General features: G+C 38.8%; 1 protein-coding gene across 1 annotated transcript; it reads left to right on the plus strand.

The window, feature by feature from the left end:
• Positions 1-12: 12 nt before the first annotated feature.
• LOC139718672 (serum paraoxonase/arylesterase 2-like) lies at positions 13-13,340 on the plus strand. The gene is made up of 9 exons (XM_071630129.1): positions 13-101; positions 3,610-3,680; positions 4,833-4,888; positions 5,925-6,093; positions 8,551-8,686; positions 9,947-10,144; positions 11,637-11,718; positions 12,555-12,671; positions 13,082-13,340. The coding sequence occupies exons 1-9, from the start codon at positions 13-15 to the stop codon at positions 13,247-13,249; spliced, it is 1,086 nt and encodes a 361-aa protein (XP_071486230.1). The 3' UTR covers positions 13,250-13,340.
• The last annotated feature ends 1,375 nt before the right edge of the window (positions 13,341-14,715 follow it).

Here is a 14,715-nt window from a genome sequence, read left to right on the forward strand (position 1 = left end):
GACGGGACCTACATGAAAACAAGCTTGTTTGGCTGTAAGCCCCGAGTAATCAGTGTTTGTCAACGAAAGAGAAACGGAGAACGGACAAAAGTTAACACCAGGTAATTGAAATATACCAAATAAGAGAAACGGGAAATGCTTATAAAAAAAAAAAAAAACTATTCTGAAATTTGAACAGTAATTGTGACCGAACAATCATTTATTTTCAGAGTAGAACATTATTATGATTATAGAGCCTATTTTGGTGTACTCTAAACTGTTGCTACAATTAGAACTATTACACCATGCAGCAAAAAAGGAAAAAAAGAGAGGCGACATGTACAGCTATCGAGTCAATGGTGCCTGCCGTCGAGCTCTGGATAGAAAGTGAGAGTAACAGTAATGATAATGATTTTTGTAAACTTGACTGACCAAGTCAGGCCTGTAAGAGTAAATTCATGTTTCTCAGAAGTCGAGCTGGAGGAGACGTAGAGACATGTAGAGCAGAGAAAAATCAAACATGACGATAAGACAACATTAGACGTGCAAATGAAGGCGATCTTTTGCAGACTAAAATACGAATGTTAGATTTTGCCGTTTGCGACCTTCACAAATCGTTCGCGTGCTCCGTGAAATCAGCTCTTTAGGAATCTAATCCGTGCGAGAATAGAAACCAGCTAGGTTGACTGAGCGAATAGCCCGTTTTGGTATTTTGAAAATTTTTTCTCGATGTGTGATTTTGCATAATTCCCGAAGCAAGTTTAACGTAATTCAGATACGGTAAAAATAAGCGTGGAATACACTTTTTTCAAAATAGTATTATATACAGTATTTGGGGGAAAATGATTGAGTTTGTTTGAAATTCCAGTATTTCTTGAAAGCATCATACATAAGTATAATCTATGTGACGTTGACTCTATATATCACAGTCAATGTTAAGGCCTTAAAAAATACATGATTTCAACTTGATAGTCATCATCTATTTTCATATGGCCTGGCAAATTAGTGAGAGAATTACTAAAAATAACACACTAAGGATTTTGTTTACATTGAGGGACAAGTTGTTTGCTTCGTAATCCACAGATATACGTTAAGAAGAACAAAAAAGACGAATATCAAGATATATATCAATAATCATCAAGAACATCAAGAGAAACTTCAGCAGCTGTGAGTAGTATTCTTCTCATTGACGTTGGTGGCGCTGCGTGGGACACCCAAAGTCCACTCACACCCCCATCACCCCCCCCCCCCCCTCCGTCTGCAGAGAAGCTCCTTGGTTCTACGGTGTAAAGTTAAGAGCGAACTGTAGGCCTACAGGTGTGTAGGCCTATAATGGGTTGTGAGTGAATTGTCTTCCAAACATTTTCGCTGCTCCCCTGACACTGACGAGATGGCTTTTAGTTTCCGCCAAGTCATTTTCGGCGTCCTGCTAGCGCTGCTGATTGAACGACTGGTCAGATTTACGTGAGTGAGGAACTAAGATTATACTCATAATATTTTCTCTTAGCGCGATCTAGTTCATGAATAATGTAGACGAAGCGAAGGGATGACCTTTGCACGGATATGCCTTCCAGATTCGAGTGTTTGCGAATTATTGTGAGAACCATGTTTGCTTTGCTTGCCTCTGAATTGTATTGTGCGGCTTTATGTTTACAATGGACAGTCACGCTGGTTGATTTATGTGTTTGAGTCTTCTTTCTGCTGCAAAGGACCACAGATTGTAATGGAAGAACGAGCTACTCGTATTAACGTACTATGTCAGCATGGGTTGTTAACCGAAATATCTATGTTACTGCACACTATCATACTTCGCTTATCTAGATAGTATTTCCATGTAGTTTACAAACGTAGTTTGTATGAATATGAGGATTTAAACAGCTATAAGAATGAAATCTTGCAGGACGCAGTCAATCTTCGAAAGTGACTGTCTGTCAATACATTATCGTCTATTTTTCATCTTCGTAAAGGAGCATCGATATAATGCTTGAAACATTTTTTCTTTCATCATCTAATTTGTTCCTTCTCCATCTCATCCAACTTAATACGGAAGACCAAATGAGAAGTAGCATTCACCTATGTCTGCATTTCGACTCTGATACGAAATCAATTAATGCATAGAATACTGGTTTTTAGCTCACCTGAGCCGAAGGCAGCTATTGCGATTGTTCTTCGTCCGGCGTCCGTCGTGCGTCGTGCGTCTTGCGTAAACTTTTTACATTTTCATCTTCTTCTTGAAAACCCCAAGACCGATTTTCACCAAACTTGGCAGGTAGCATGCCTAGAGGATTAGGATCTCAATTTGTTAGCCCGTTCCATACGGGAGCCTGGTGGCCTGTGTATTAAGTCTATGGGGATTTCAGAGTTTAGTACGGAACGGGTTAAAATGGGCACCATGCCTCACCCAGGGGGCCCCAAAGGGGGCCATAACCCCGAAAATTAAGGAATCTTTAAGAATCTTCTTCTCTAGCACCAGAAGTGACAGAGTTAAGTTGATAATATGAGTTAATAGATTAATGACTGTAGTTTCAAGTTTGTTCATGGCGGATCCAGGGGTGCCCCCCTCCCCCCCCCCCCCCCCCCCCCCCCCCAAATGGGGGCCTAAATTGTACATTTTCATCTTCTTGAAAACCTCATGATGAATTTTCACCAAACTTGGCAGGTAGCAACCCTAGGGGATTGTAGGATCTCAATTTGTTAAAGTGGGCACCATGCCCCCCAGGGGGCACCAGGGGGCCCCAACCCCCCCCCCCCCGAATTAAGGAATATCTAAAAATTTTCTTCTTTAGAACCAGATGTGATAGAGCTAAGTTAATACTATGAGTAAGTACATCAATGACTGCAGTTTCAAGATTTCAAAGTTCATGCAGAGTCAGGGGTGCCCGTCTTGGCGCGCGGGGGGGAGGGGGGTTCAAATGGGGGCCTAAAATGTATATTTTCACCTTCTTCTTGAAAACCTCATAATGAATTTCAGCAAACTTGGCAGGTAGCATCCCTAAGGGGTATAGGATCTAAATTTTGTTCAAATGGGCACCAGCCCCCCCCCAAAAAAGACTCTTTCAGGGGATCTTCTTCTCTAGAAACAGAAGTGGTAGAGCTTAAATTAATACTATGAGTAATTACGTTGATGACTGTAGTTTCAAGTTTGTTCATGCCTGGTCAAATTTTAGCAGAGCTGTGTGTAATTTAGATTAGTGAGTGTAATAGTGACTGCGTGAAAGGTGAACTTGCGATACTCAGGTGAGCGCGAGACCCCCGGGTCTCTTGTTCGATTTTGTTTCTTATTACGACGCCACCCGATGGGAAAGGATCGAATATTTCGTATATGAACTCGCTTATACTGTCGGCTCAGCAAACGATGATAATAATCATTATGGGGAAAGTAAGGCTCGCGGACAGATGGTAATCATCTCTTGTAATATCTGACTGCATAATGTCCATTTCATTGTAGGTCCGTGTTTAGAGTCAGTTTGGGTACTGACCAACTGCGGCGTCACAAAGAACTCACTCCCTCCCCCCCCCCATACTTTCCATCACCTCTTTGATAAAAAGCAAAAACAAAAAGAAAGACAAAAAATCTCTACCTTCATTGCCTAAAAGTGATTAATGTTCTCTTTTATCGATTATCGACAGGTTCATCTTTGGATTCTTCTCCAGCATCTACACCCACTACCCAGGGACTTGCAGGGGCCTCCCAGGCATTGGTATGCACAATCCTTGAGCCCCTTTCTTGCAAGTGCCAATGACGACATCCTATACTGTAAAGAACACAGTGTCCCACAGTGTGTTCACAGTGTGTTCACATAGTCGTCTATGTGAAAACGCTCGAATTTAACAGTGTGAAGATGATTTCACACTCGTGTGGTTTTCAAAGAGTGTTCACATACATAGTAATGCTTTGCTTTACACTGTGAATTGATAACTCACATTGTGTTCACACTGTTAAAACGCTCGAATTTAACAGCGTGAAGAGATTTCACATATTTCACACTGTGTTAACACTGTGTTCACATTGTGTTCGCACTGTGCTTCTCACACTTTGGGACACTGTTCTCTCCAGCAGGGCATCCTCATCATCAATAGTGAATCTCTCTTTAAGTACAATTTCACGATCAATCACGACAAAACTCGATGGTAGAAGTTTCAGCAAAATCTGACCTCAGATTAGAAAACAAACAAACAAAAACTTAGTGAACTTTGAAATTTTACATGCGATATCAGGAGCAGGAACTTTGAAGAGGTAGTGATGTGGCCAACTCACACGTCTCGCATCGACCTGATAAAAGATTATTTATACGGATGATATAGTTTTGGTGTAGATGGGGATTCAGGTTCTAACTTTTTTGCGAGATAGCCTAATTATAAACCACTTATACGAAAAATTAAAGAGCATACAATTCTAAGAGGTATTAAAAGTTCAAATGATTAAAAAAAAAAATGGTTATGAAATGACTGAGGTATCCCCCCCCCCCCAGGAAAAAAATAAGTAAAAAGAGCGGTCCTGATTAAAGGTGGGTCCCACCTTTTATTAGGACCACTTTGTTTTGAGATATCTCAGCCATTTGAAAACCGATTTTAATCAGTTAATGAATTCGTAATTCCTCTTAAAACTGATGTATGCCCTTAAATATCTAATATAAGTGCTTTCTAATCATCTCGTAATAGTTAGAACCTGAATCCTCATCTCAAGCGAAACTATACAATTCCTTTAAACTGTATTTTCACTTCTTTTACACTTTGACATGAAATCAGGAAGATAAGAGAGTTGCTAATCTCTACATTTTCATGGAATCTTGTTAGAGCAACCGATGCGATCTTAACGAAGTCTTCTTCTTCTTCTTTTCAATCATCAACAGTTGATGGCTCTGAAGACATTGTTGTGACATCAACGGGTCTAGCATTCATATCTTCGGTAAATACCATACATATCACAGTATTAATACTCTTGATAATAACATCATATAGTAATCCTCTATCATTATACATTGTGTACCAACCTCTGTAAAGGAGACAAGATGTTGAATGAATGCTATAGGAGTAAAGTTATGCTTCTTTTGTATAATTCATTTATTTAGCTCCAAATTGTACTTCTGTTTTCAATACAAGCTGTCGGGCATCATTATATCCGCTAGAAATATAGTTATAATCTCTTTACGCTTTACGGCAAAGCTACTGATTTTTTGAACGAACTTTAAAAGTGTTTTGCTTACTTTTGAAAATTAAATCCTTTGCAAGAATCTTTCGAAGTTGTCATGAACTAATGTTTATTCAACCCACCATGCTTTTGTGGTTTTGAATTGCGGCTAATATTTACCTTCTTATACTACGACAACTCTTTCTTTTACCCAAGTCGTTGTGTTCGTCATTGATTATTTTTAATATGAATGTCAGGCATGTCAGGTACCGTTTTACCTCCTCTCTATCTCATTCTTTCATACAAACAAACAGACTGACACACACATATACAAATGAAGAGTTTGTTCGCAAAAACCGATAAGTCCATTTTTGAAGATTTTGAAGTACGGTCTCTGTCACAAAGTACAAAATAATACTTTTAAATGATATATTGGTCACTACATATAAGGTACATTTTTGAAGTTATGGTCAAAAGAAGCAAAAATTTTCTTATGATTCTCTTTATTTTTCTTGACCTTTAATCGCAAATATCTCCATTTGGCAAATATGGACTTATCAGGTTTTTGCAAACAAACTCTTCAAATTAACATAATAAGTCTATATTCTCCTCTCTTTCTCTCTCTTTGTCTTTAACATTTGATCTTACTGTATCATTTTCTTAGCATTTGGTGAATGAGATTGGGAACGCAGTGAACAGTGCTCCTATCTTTCTGATACTAGTACAGTGTAATAGGTTCTCATGTGTTTTGCCGTCGAATATTACGATCTTTTGATAATAATTATTTTCAACATCTGATCCGCGCTCCTCGTAGGGCGCACTGCAGATCCTGGAACAATCACCATCGATTGTTGGGAGAATCTTCTTGTTTGACTTCAGTCATCCTGATGAAGATCCCGAAGAGGTGACAGTAGAAGGAGGCGGTATCCATGACAACGGCTGGATTCCTCTCGGAATGGATGTCTGGGAGAGTGGGCCTAAAGGTATCTGATGTATTTTCATTAAAAACACAAACAAACACAGTATGAGATCTATCTCCAAAGCAAAACGAAACATAGACCTACTTACAGACTTACAGACATGTTCACTGATTGGTCTTTGAGTCAGATGTAACGAACAGAAAGCTGCAGAGGAGTCCAGGGGTTATCGGTACTTGATTGTTATAAGTCTAATTATGGAATCGTAATCATTACTCCAGCTTATTTTTGCTGTCATCACACATACAGCTTAAGACTGGGATTGGCAAACACTGTACCTGTACAAAAACCCGTACAGGCAAATCCTCGCAGATATTCGTGAGTAAAGCAAATCTTAGACATAGACATGTCTATTTAAGTCAGCAGGATTTGCCGTGTATTTTCGGATCAAACTCTGTTCTACAGAGCGTATAAAAAAGGTAATCCAACTCTGGAGGGCTACCATTTCTTAATTATCAGCTATGGAGAGCGCAATGTTGGTTGCGAGGTAAGGGGAATTCTTTCCCTTGCCATTGATACCTAATTACGTTGGAAAACGTCATGCATGACTGAGCACATGAAAATTGCACTTTTACCAAGTTTTCGTGTTATTGCGAACTAACAATGCATGTCGCACTGCATGGATGAGATCTGTCAATGAAAGTGGTCAAATCATCAGGCCAGCCTGCACAACTGCAGATAGCACATAACCTTCAACATGGCCATGTTGTCGACAAGTTTGTCCTTTCCATTAAGGCGAAATGATTATCCATTTTACTATCTTCATATTTAAAACACGATTTGTCATTGGGAGCTACATGCTGAATATGAACAGAGAAAAATGGACTGTGTGGGTTGGTCTCTGTGGGAGCGCCAAGTTATCGGACAAAAGGCCATGTTAAAGGTTAAGGACCATAAAATGTAAGGGGAAAACCTAAACACAAACCCAAAACACAAATCCTAAACACAAACCTGCATTCGTATAGGCTGGCCTATTTGGCAACTTTCATTGACAGATCTCATCCACGCAGTGAGACATGCATTTTTCCTTCACGATAACATGGAAACTTGGAAAAAGTGCAGTTTGTCATTGTTGTCTTTAAAATTCATGTGCTCAGTCATGCATGACAGTTGTCAGCATAATTAGGTATCAACGGAAAGAAGAAGAGTTCCCCTTTTCTCACAATCAACATTGTGCTCTCCATAGCTGATAATTTAGAAATGGTGGCCATCCAAAGTTGGATTACCTTTTTTTTGTGATACGCTCTGTATAATACTCTAGGTATTGTGCTATGGTTTTCTCAAAGAGAATCTCTTTGGGTAGTGTGCAACAACGACGCTTATATTTATGAGCACGCTATAAAAGGTGACTGCTTGTACGAGGCAGAAGCCCCCAAAAGTTTGCAAATCGTATACTGCAACAGTCGAGGTCAAAGTCCAGTGCAGTCAGCACTTCGCTGATACTTCTAGGGGTGAATCAAAGTCGATCTTTTGTCTAGACGTCTGTATCTGTGTTTGGATATTATTCATGAGCCGAGTGTGCAGGGCCCACCGAATAAAGAGGGTTAAACTTCAAATACGTGCAGTGAATGTTTTCGGTAATATTTGTATGTACCAGTTCCAAGATAACTGTCTCAAGCGTACGTGTACTTTTAATACGAAAGAATATTTTATGGAATGTTCTTTATATATATATTTTTTTCCTTTTTTTATGTCGCAGTACATAATAATGTGATGTCATGACTTGCAGTAGTCTTCTGAAGCAGCGGTCTCGTCACAAAATTTAAACAATTCATAACTTTTGAACGGATTGTCCGATTTTCCTCAAACTTTCACAGTGATGTATTCTACTAATATTCTTTAATTCATTCAATCAACATGAATTATTTGGGTTTTATTCTCCTTAGTCGCCCCCAATGTGTCCTCCAGACTCCTCAATTCCGGCTGCCCAAATGCCAGCCGCCAAGTGTTCTTAGCCTTTCCCTTCTTCCTTTTATCCTCTGGTATTAGAGTATTTGATAATTGTTAATTGCACTCACACATTTACTAGACTACAAACAATAAGAACAATTAAATAATGTACTTTGAACTATGTTGTCTGTGATTAATGTGACTAAGAAAAGACATAGCAAGGTAACATGGAAGTTATGCCGAGTCGAGGGGAAGGTGCATTCCAATATCTTCTGTTAAACATTTCAGTACCTTAGCAATGATTGACAGATAAAGTCATCTCAAGAATATTGGTTTGGAAGGATTTGTGTGTGTGTGTGTGTGTGTGTGTGTGTGTGTGTGTGTGTGTGGGCGTTCCCAAGTAATCTGAAGAAAAATAGAAGAAAAAAATCGTTAAAAATATATGGAATGTTTCTAGATATTCGTTTCACTGCAAAAAGTGACGTTGAGGGTATCATAAATCAACACAAATCAACATGCATTTGGATTTCAGGGCCCTTTAATATTTTGTGTTTGTCTTCTTTTTTTTTTCAGACAAGCCCACGTTCACGTTGTATGTTGTGAATCGGAAAGAGGGTGATATTGGCATTGAGGTATTTGACTTAATGAGACGAAACAAAAAGCCGATCCTCAAGCATAAACGAAAAATAACGCACCAGAATATTTGGAGGTGAGTGCATTTATCACGAGAGGGCATAATTAGTCGAAAACTGGTCCATTTGGTAGTAAGGACTATAGTATTGTATTCTCAAAGTCCTGTCGTCCACCAGTGGACCATTATGGGGGGGGGGGGAGGGCGTTTTCGGTGACATTTTTTTTTTAGCGCACTTAACAAAGGAAGAGTTACAATGCATGTGATATCATAGTCACGTGATTGCCGGGACCATAGCTAGAAAGATGTTAATGGATGAATTAAGTCTGTTTGGCGTCAACACTTTCAAAATGATAGTAATAGTGTGTCGTGTGTTTTTTCTCTTTTTGTTTAATTCTAGCTGCTGCCCTGTTTTTAAAACTAATTTGTTAATTAGATAATATTGAAGGCCTCTTTTTCTCTGTAAATGAACTTGTAGAGTATTGAATCATAGATTCAATCAAATTATGGGACGATCTTTTGGATGGAGAGTCTTGTTAAGTTTGTTGGTGGCGGCAGCATCTCAAATTCATACAAAAATTGACAATTTTGAGCACCCTCACCCGGCAAGGAAATTGTTTAACCCATATCGGGCCAATGCACTTGTGTAAACAGACACCCAAGTGGCCCAGCACCGTTCGCGCACACACGCCAACAGACAACTCTCCAAACAATCGCTCTTCATTAGCAAGCAATGAAAAAAACATAGACAAGTTATATATCATTTGAAAGAGCAAAGAAATATTTAATGCTGCCATTCAATGCATAGTACAGTCATAGTACTCAGCGGAATTGAATGACGTCATTCATATGGCATTTTATTCACTACGGGATATTCCGTATGTGGCCCCTGCGGCGTTCGGACGAACTACGGAATATCCCGTAGATGGCCCGATATGGGTTAAGAGCATTGCATATGAAGTGTTTGCTGTGAACATTCAATTTTGTTATCTCCTTTGGGAATACACCTGGATTATTGTTTCAGACCACTATATAACCTGCCTTTATTTGTTATGTGCATGGTTTGTTAAACGTACAAGAAGGAACATTTCGTCATGATGCTCATTTGGTATTATCTATCCTCTTCGCCACTTATCGCATTCAGATTGACACATTTTAAGTAAAGAGATATTACACTTAGTATTTATCTCTACGATCTGAAACGATTTTAATATTATGCTGTATGAATCATCTTCCTGGTATTTTTCGAGTGCCTTTGGCGACAATGAGTGCGTAACGCGCTTGTGAAATGAATGCAATTTTACTTACAACATCTTGGTCTTAAAAATGTGTCCGCAGCCCAAACGATCTTGTTCTTGTCGGCGATGACCGGTTCTACGTCACAAACGACGCATACTTTCCTAAACCTGTGGACAATCTGGAACTGATCCTGGGCCTGGAAGTTGGTAGCGTTGCATATTATGACGTCGGGGAGGCTCGAATCGTGAAAACTGGAATTGGAGTAGCGAACGGCATTAATGTGTCACCTGATAAGAAGTAAGTTGCGTGCAAAGAGCTTATAACCCTATAATGAGTAGGTGGTGAGGAGAAAAACTTTTCTCGTTGATTGCGTGCGTATTATTGCGACCCATCTCTGTATCATGGCGCCTTCGTTAATTAACGTATGCATGAAACAGGCGTGGATATATAGATGAGAACAAAATTTGTTATCCACTTTTGGAGCCCGAGGTGAATATTTGACATTCATTCTGAGTGCTGCAGTTTTGCGAGTCATGGATCAACAGTATTTTCTTTAGAAACGAGCAATTTACACGCTACAGTGCGCTCCCGTTATAACGTACACGACTAAAACGAAATTCCGGTTACAACGAAATAAAAGTTCAAGCCCCAACATTATCAGCTCTTTGGGTTTCTTTATTGTTAATTTCTTAGGTTATAACGAAATTTCGATATATCGAAAAAAAAAATCTGCCAGTTTTCCCATATATAGCTAGTGAGTTCACTGTGTACGAAAGTGAGTGTCACGTTGGCCTGCAAGAGACTGTGACGACATGGCGACGTCTAGAGTTTCCACTGGTTGCGGAGAGATCCAGCCGGTCTCTGAGTAATGCGAGAGAATGAGAATAAGTTCGATTTCCTTTTTTCCGGAGACTTTTCCAAGTCTCCAGAAAGTATCGGAGACGTTCCCACGACGTCTCTGCGAGCGACGTCTTCGTTAGTTGCGGCCATTCACGGTGCGGAGATTAATTTTCGGAGACGACACCGTGACGTCTCCGCAACGCTGCGAAAACCAACGGCAAGTTACGATGACGATGTTGAGACGTCGCGGAAACATATCCACTAATACTGACAAGACGTATCGGAGATGTCGCGAAAACATATTTTCTATTCTATGTTAAGAACTCATGGGAAGGATTGCACTTTGGACGTCACGGAGACATCTTTGAGACCAGCTGGAGATTGAAAAAAAAAGTCTCCGAGAAATCGAACATGTTCGATTCTCTATCGCGACATCCCGGCTGGGCTAGTCTCTTGGAGACCTCTCCTCGTCCAGAAAGATTCGAGTCGCCACCAGGTCGCCGCCTAGTTTCAAAGCCGATGATGATACATTTATTGCAATTCCATTTTTAAGGGTATTGTTGGTTTCAAACCATGTATAACGTATATCACATTTACGGTGGGTATGTGACGATGCAGTTTGTTCTGGTTAGTGTTATTCCAGGGCTTTTAACATAATGATAAAAGGCTGTAATTAAACCAAGTGAAAAAAAACTACTATAGTCTGATGTTGACAACAAAAACGGTGTTGACGATGACGGTGATTTCGATGTATCATCGAAAATGATGACGATGATTCCATGAAATACGTAAAAGATAGAAAATGAAGAATTCTGATGAGTTCTGGTCTTACCGCGCGACTCACTTATCCTAAACACACATTCTGTAAAAATGAACAAAGCTTCTCTCTCCTCTTTTTTTTTTTCGTGTTCTTACAATTATTATTTTTTAACATGCTTTTCCTTTATAGGCTGCTCTACGTTGCTGCAGCCACAGAGAATAAAATCTACGTCTACAGAGTGAACGCAGATGGGAGCTTCACTCAAGTCCAGGTTTGCTTTCTTCAATGAAGTATGGTGTCCAAAGTATAGATATATTGAATATGATGAAGGAAAATCCTCTTTATAATCATTTGCAAAATGACAGCACGAGGATATCATATTTTTGGTATTACTGGCTATGTCTTAAAAAAGTAAAGAAAAAAGCACAAACAAACAGAGAAGACATAAATGATCGATAATGATATACATCTAAAACTATGGGATCCTATTTATCAAAATGAAATTTAAAAAAATCAGTTCATGACATTGTGTTGGTACACGCATGTTTTATACATGCAACATATTTACACCACATTTTGTATTTGTCATCCACTGTGGGGCATTTATTCTCTTTGTGCTGTTTTGTTTGTTGGTTTGTACTTTTCATATTGCCATGCGTGTAGCGACAAGCCGATACCCATTTCGAACTTATTCCGAGTGATTACACATGCGGATTTCAGTGGTCATGAGGTTAATTTGGAATCAATTCTGGAACATGACCATGTGACAGGACACATCGAAAGAAGGGTAATTGAATAAAATGGTTTAACCGTAAATCACGTTGAATTATGTGGTAATCTACATCAACAATATAAAATACTCCCTGATTATCGAGGGGGGGGGGGGGCTGATTGATTATTCAGGACATTATATCACTGATATGGCCGGTTTTGAAACATAAATCGTATTGAACGAATATGATAGCTTATATATCTCATAACAGTATTCTGCCTTGTTATCTAATTGATTTTACATTCTACATTCTGTAAAAAGTCCCCGTCACGGGAAGGCTTAATCGACACCTGAATATCATTGCTTATATTCCATTTATCGTGACGGACGGACAGGTGATCGCCCTTGCTACGATGCCGGACAATATCGACGTGGACAAAGATGACGGCTCGTTATGGGTCGGGTGTCATCCTTCTATCTATGCTGTCTTCAACAAAGCTGGCTTTGGACAGGTATGGCTCTCCAAATTTCTTTGAAACTGGGAACAAAAGCATGTAAAGATATTTTTCGGGAATTCATGTTTGAAAGTATTTCCCATTAGACATGTTACAATGAATGTCACAAAGACACCGAGAAATTCAACTAGTTGATTTTCCTGCTCTCATATTGGATAGTGTAAAGGATATAATGAGCAATTTTATTTATCATAGTTGACTTTGTAACTTCTCGCATGACATTACATCTCCCGTTCTTTTTTTTACTTGTTCTTTAGACCTACTGTAGTGATAACAAGGAGTATTATTTCGTAAAGCTTGCACATTTTACTTGACATCGATACTTCTTTAGAATCAATATGGTTGTAATATTGGGGTTATTCATTGATATATCTATCTATTTCTTTTTTTTTTCATCTGGATCACAGATTCTCAAGATCAACTTGGACAGCGCCCTCAACTACACCATCAGAGAGGTGTTTGCAGACGACACGGGTATGATTCAAGGAAGCAGCATCGCCTGTCGCCATGGAGACGCTATCATAATTGGAACCGCCTTAGCTAAAGCTGCATACTGCGAGTTACTTACTTTTTAGATAAAAAGAGCATACCATGGCATTTTTTCTATAAGTGTTCTTCCAAAAATTAATCTACAGTGACCCCAGACACTGCCAGAATATGTTTTGAGTAATACAGTGAGTTCACTAAAACAACAAAAGCAATAACAGTTTTCAAGTGAAGAGAATATTATAATGAACTTCAACCTAAATGTCAGGTAATAGTTTGCGTTTTTACCGTCGAATACCTTTAGATTGTCGTCACAGTAACGATAACCAACAATTTGGCCAACATGGAAAAATAGCATTGTAGAACTCAAGGTGTATCACTGTAAAAGTGGCATTTTCATGGTTGGTGACTAAATGAACGCTGAGGAGTTCAAATGTTCCAAGGGAATTGTTTTTGTCACCTCTTGTTCAATAACTGACCAATGAGGAGTTTTATACTCGAGTGACGTATAAAGGCCTGACCCCTTTACCCAATATGTCATGTCTGTGGAACTTTTCGACTTGCAAGACGGCATTGTGTGTAACACACATAAAATGCATCTTACATGTGGACAAAGCAAACGATCTAAAGGCAAGGTGTAATGGTACTGCTGTTGAAATTATGCTAATGTGCAATCTTTATTATTCACCTTGTCTCTTTAATACCACATGGACATTTGGACAGTGCGCATTAACAGCGATAACTGTGATTGTATATTGTTATGCTACATTTAAGACGTACATGCAAATAAGAGTGCTCAAACAAAGGAAAATGTACTGCAGCAGGATGTAAATTAATTCTAATTCCACACTGGATTCACTATGATGATTGGCTCCTCTGTTATCAAGTATGAATCTCAAGAAATATATGTTAAATATATTTCTATACAAAAAATTACAAAAATGCGTAACCAAAGTGTCGATATATCAATATTGATACGCTTAGAGAGTAAGGCAGCTAGGCCTGATAATTATGTAACCCGGAGCTTGAAGAAACTAGTACATGACATTAAAAAACAAAATTGACATCGTGAAGTGCGAACTGTTTGAATTTCAAGTGGTTTTCTTTTCCAATCAAGTAATTTTATATGTGACCTATGTGTATGTTATGCTCATGCTTTTCAATAAAAAGATATTGAGGTTCAAAAATTCCAATACCGTTATTTAATTCTATGTCGCTATTTCCATCAAACAAAAGACGATAGATTGTACAAAGGTTACAACCAAAAAGTAAAGAATTATACACACTATAAAGACTAACACTAACTGTAAACGCGAATGAATGACATTGTATAACAAGAATATAAAACAAACAATGCACACTTTGCAGAAATGACATAACGAAGTAAATAAGGTGATGGAAAAGAATGATTCACTAAAAAAGCACTGCTCGTAGACGTTGATTCCTCGGTAAACAATATGCCTGTCACATATCTATACACAATGTATCTATGTTGTGCTGACCATTAAAGCGTATTGTCAACAGTACCTATTACAAAAATACACGTGTTTCGTTC

The sequence above is a fragment of the Diadema antillarum genome, unplaced genomic scaffold (assembly GCF_040938485.1).
Source record: "Diadema antillarum isolate AM-2024a unplaced genomic scaffold, OU_Dant_1.0 scf00000098, whole genome shotgun sequence".
In the NCBI taxonomy this organism is placed as follows: Eukaryota; Metazoa; Echinodermata; class Echinoidea; order Diadematoida; family Diadematidae; genus Diadema; species Diadema antillarum.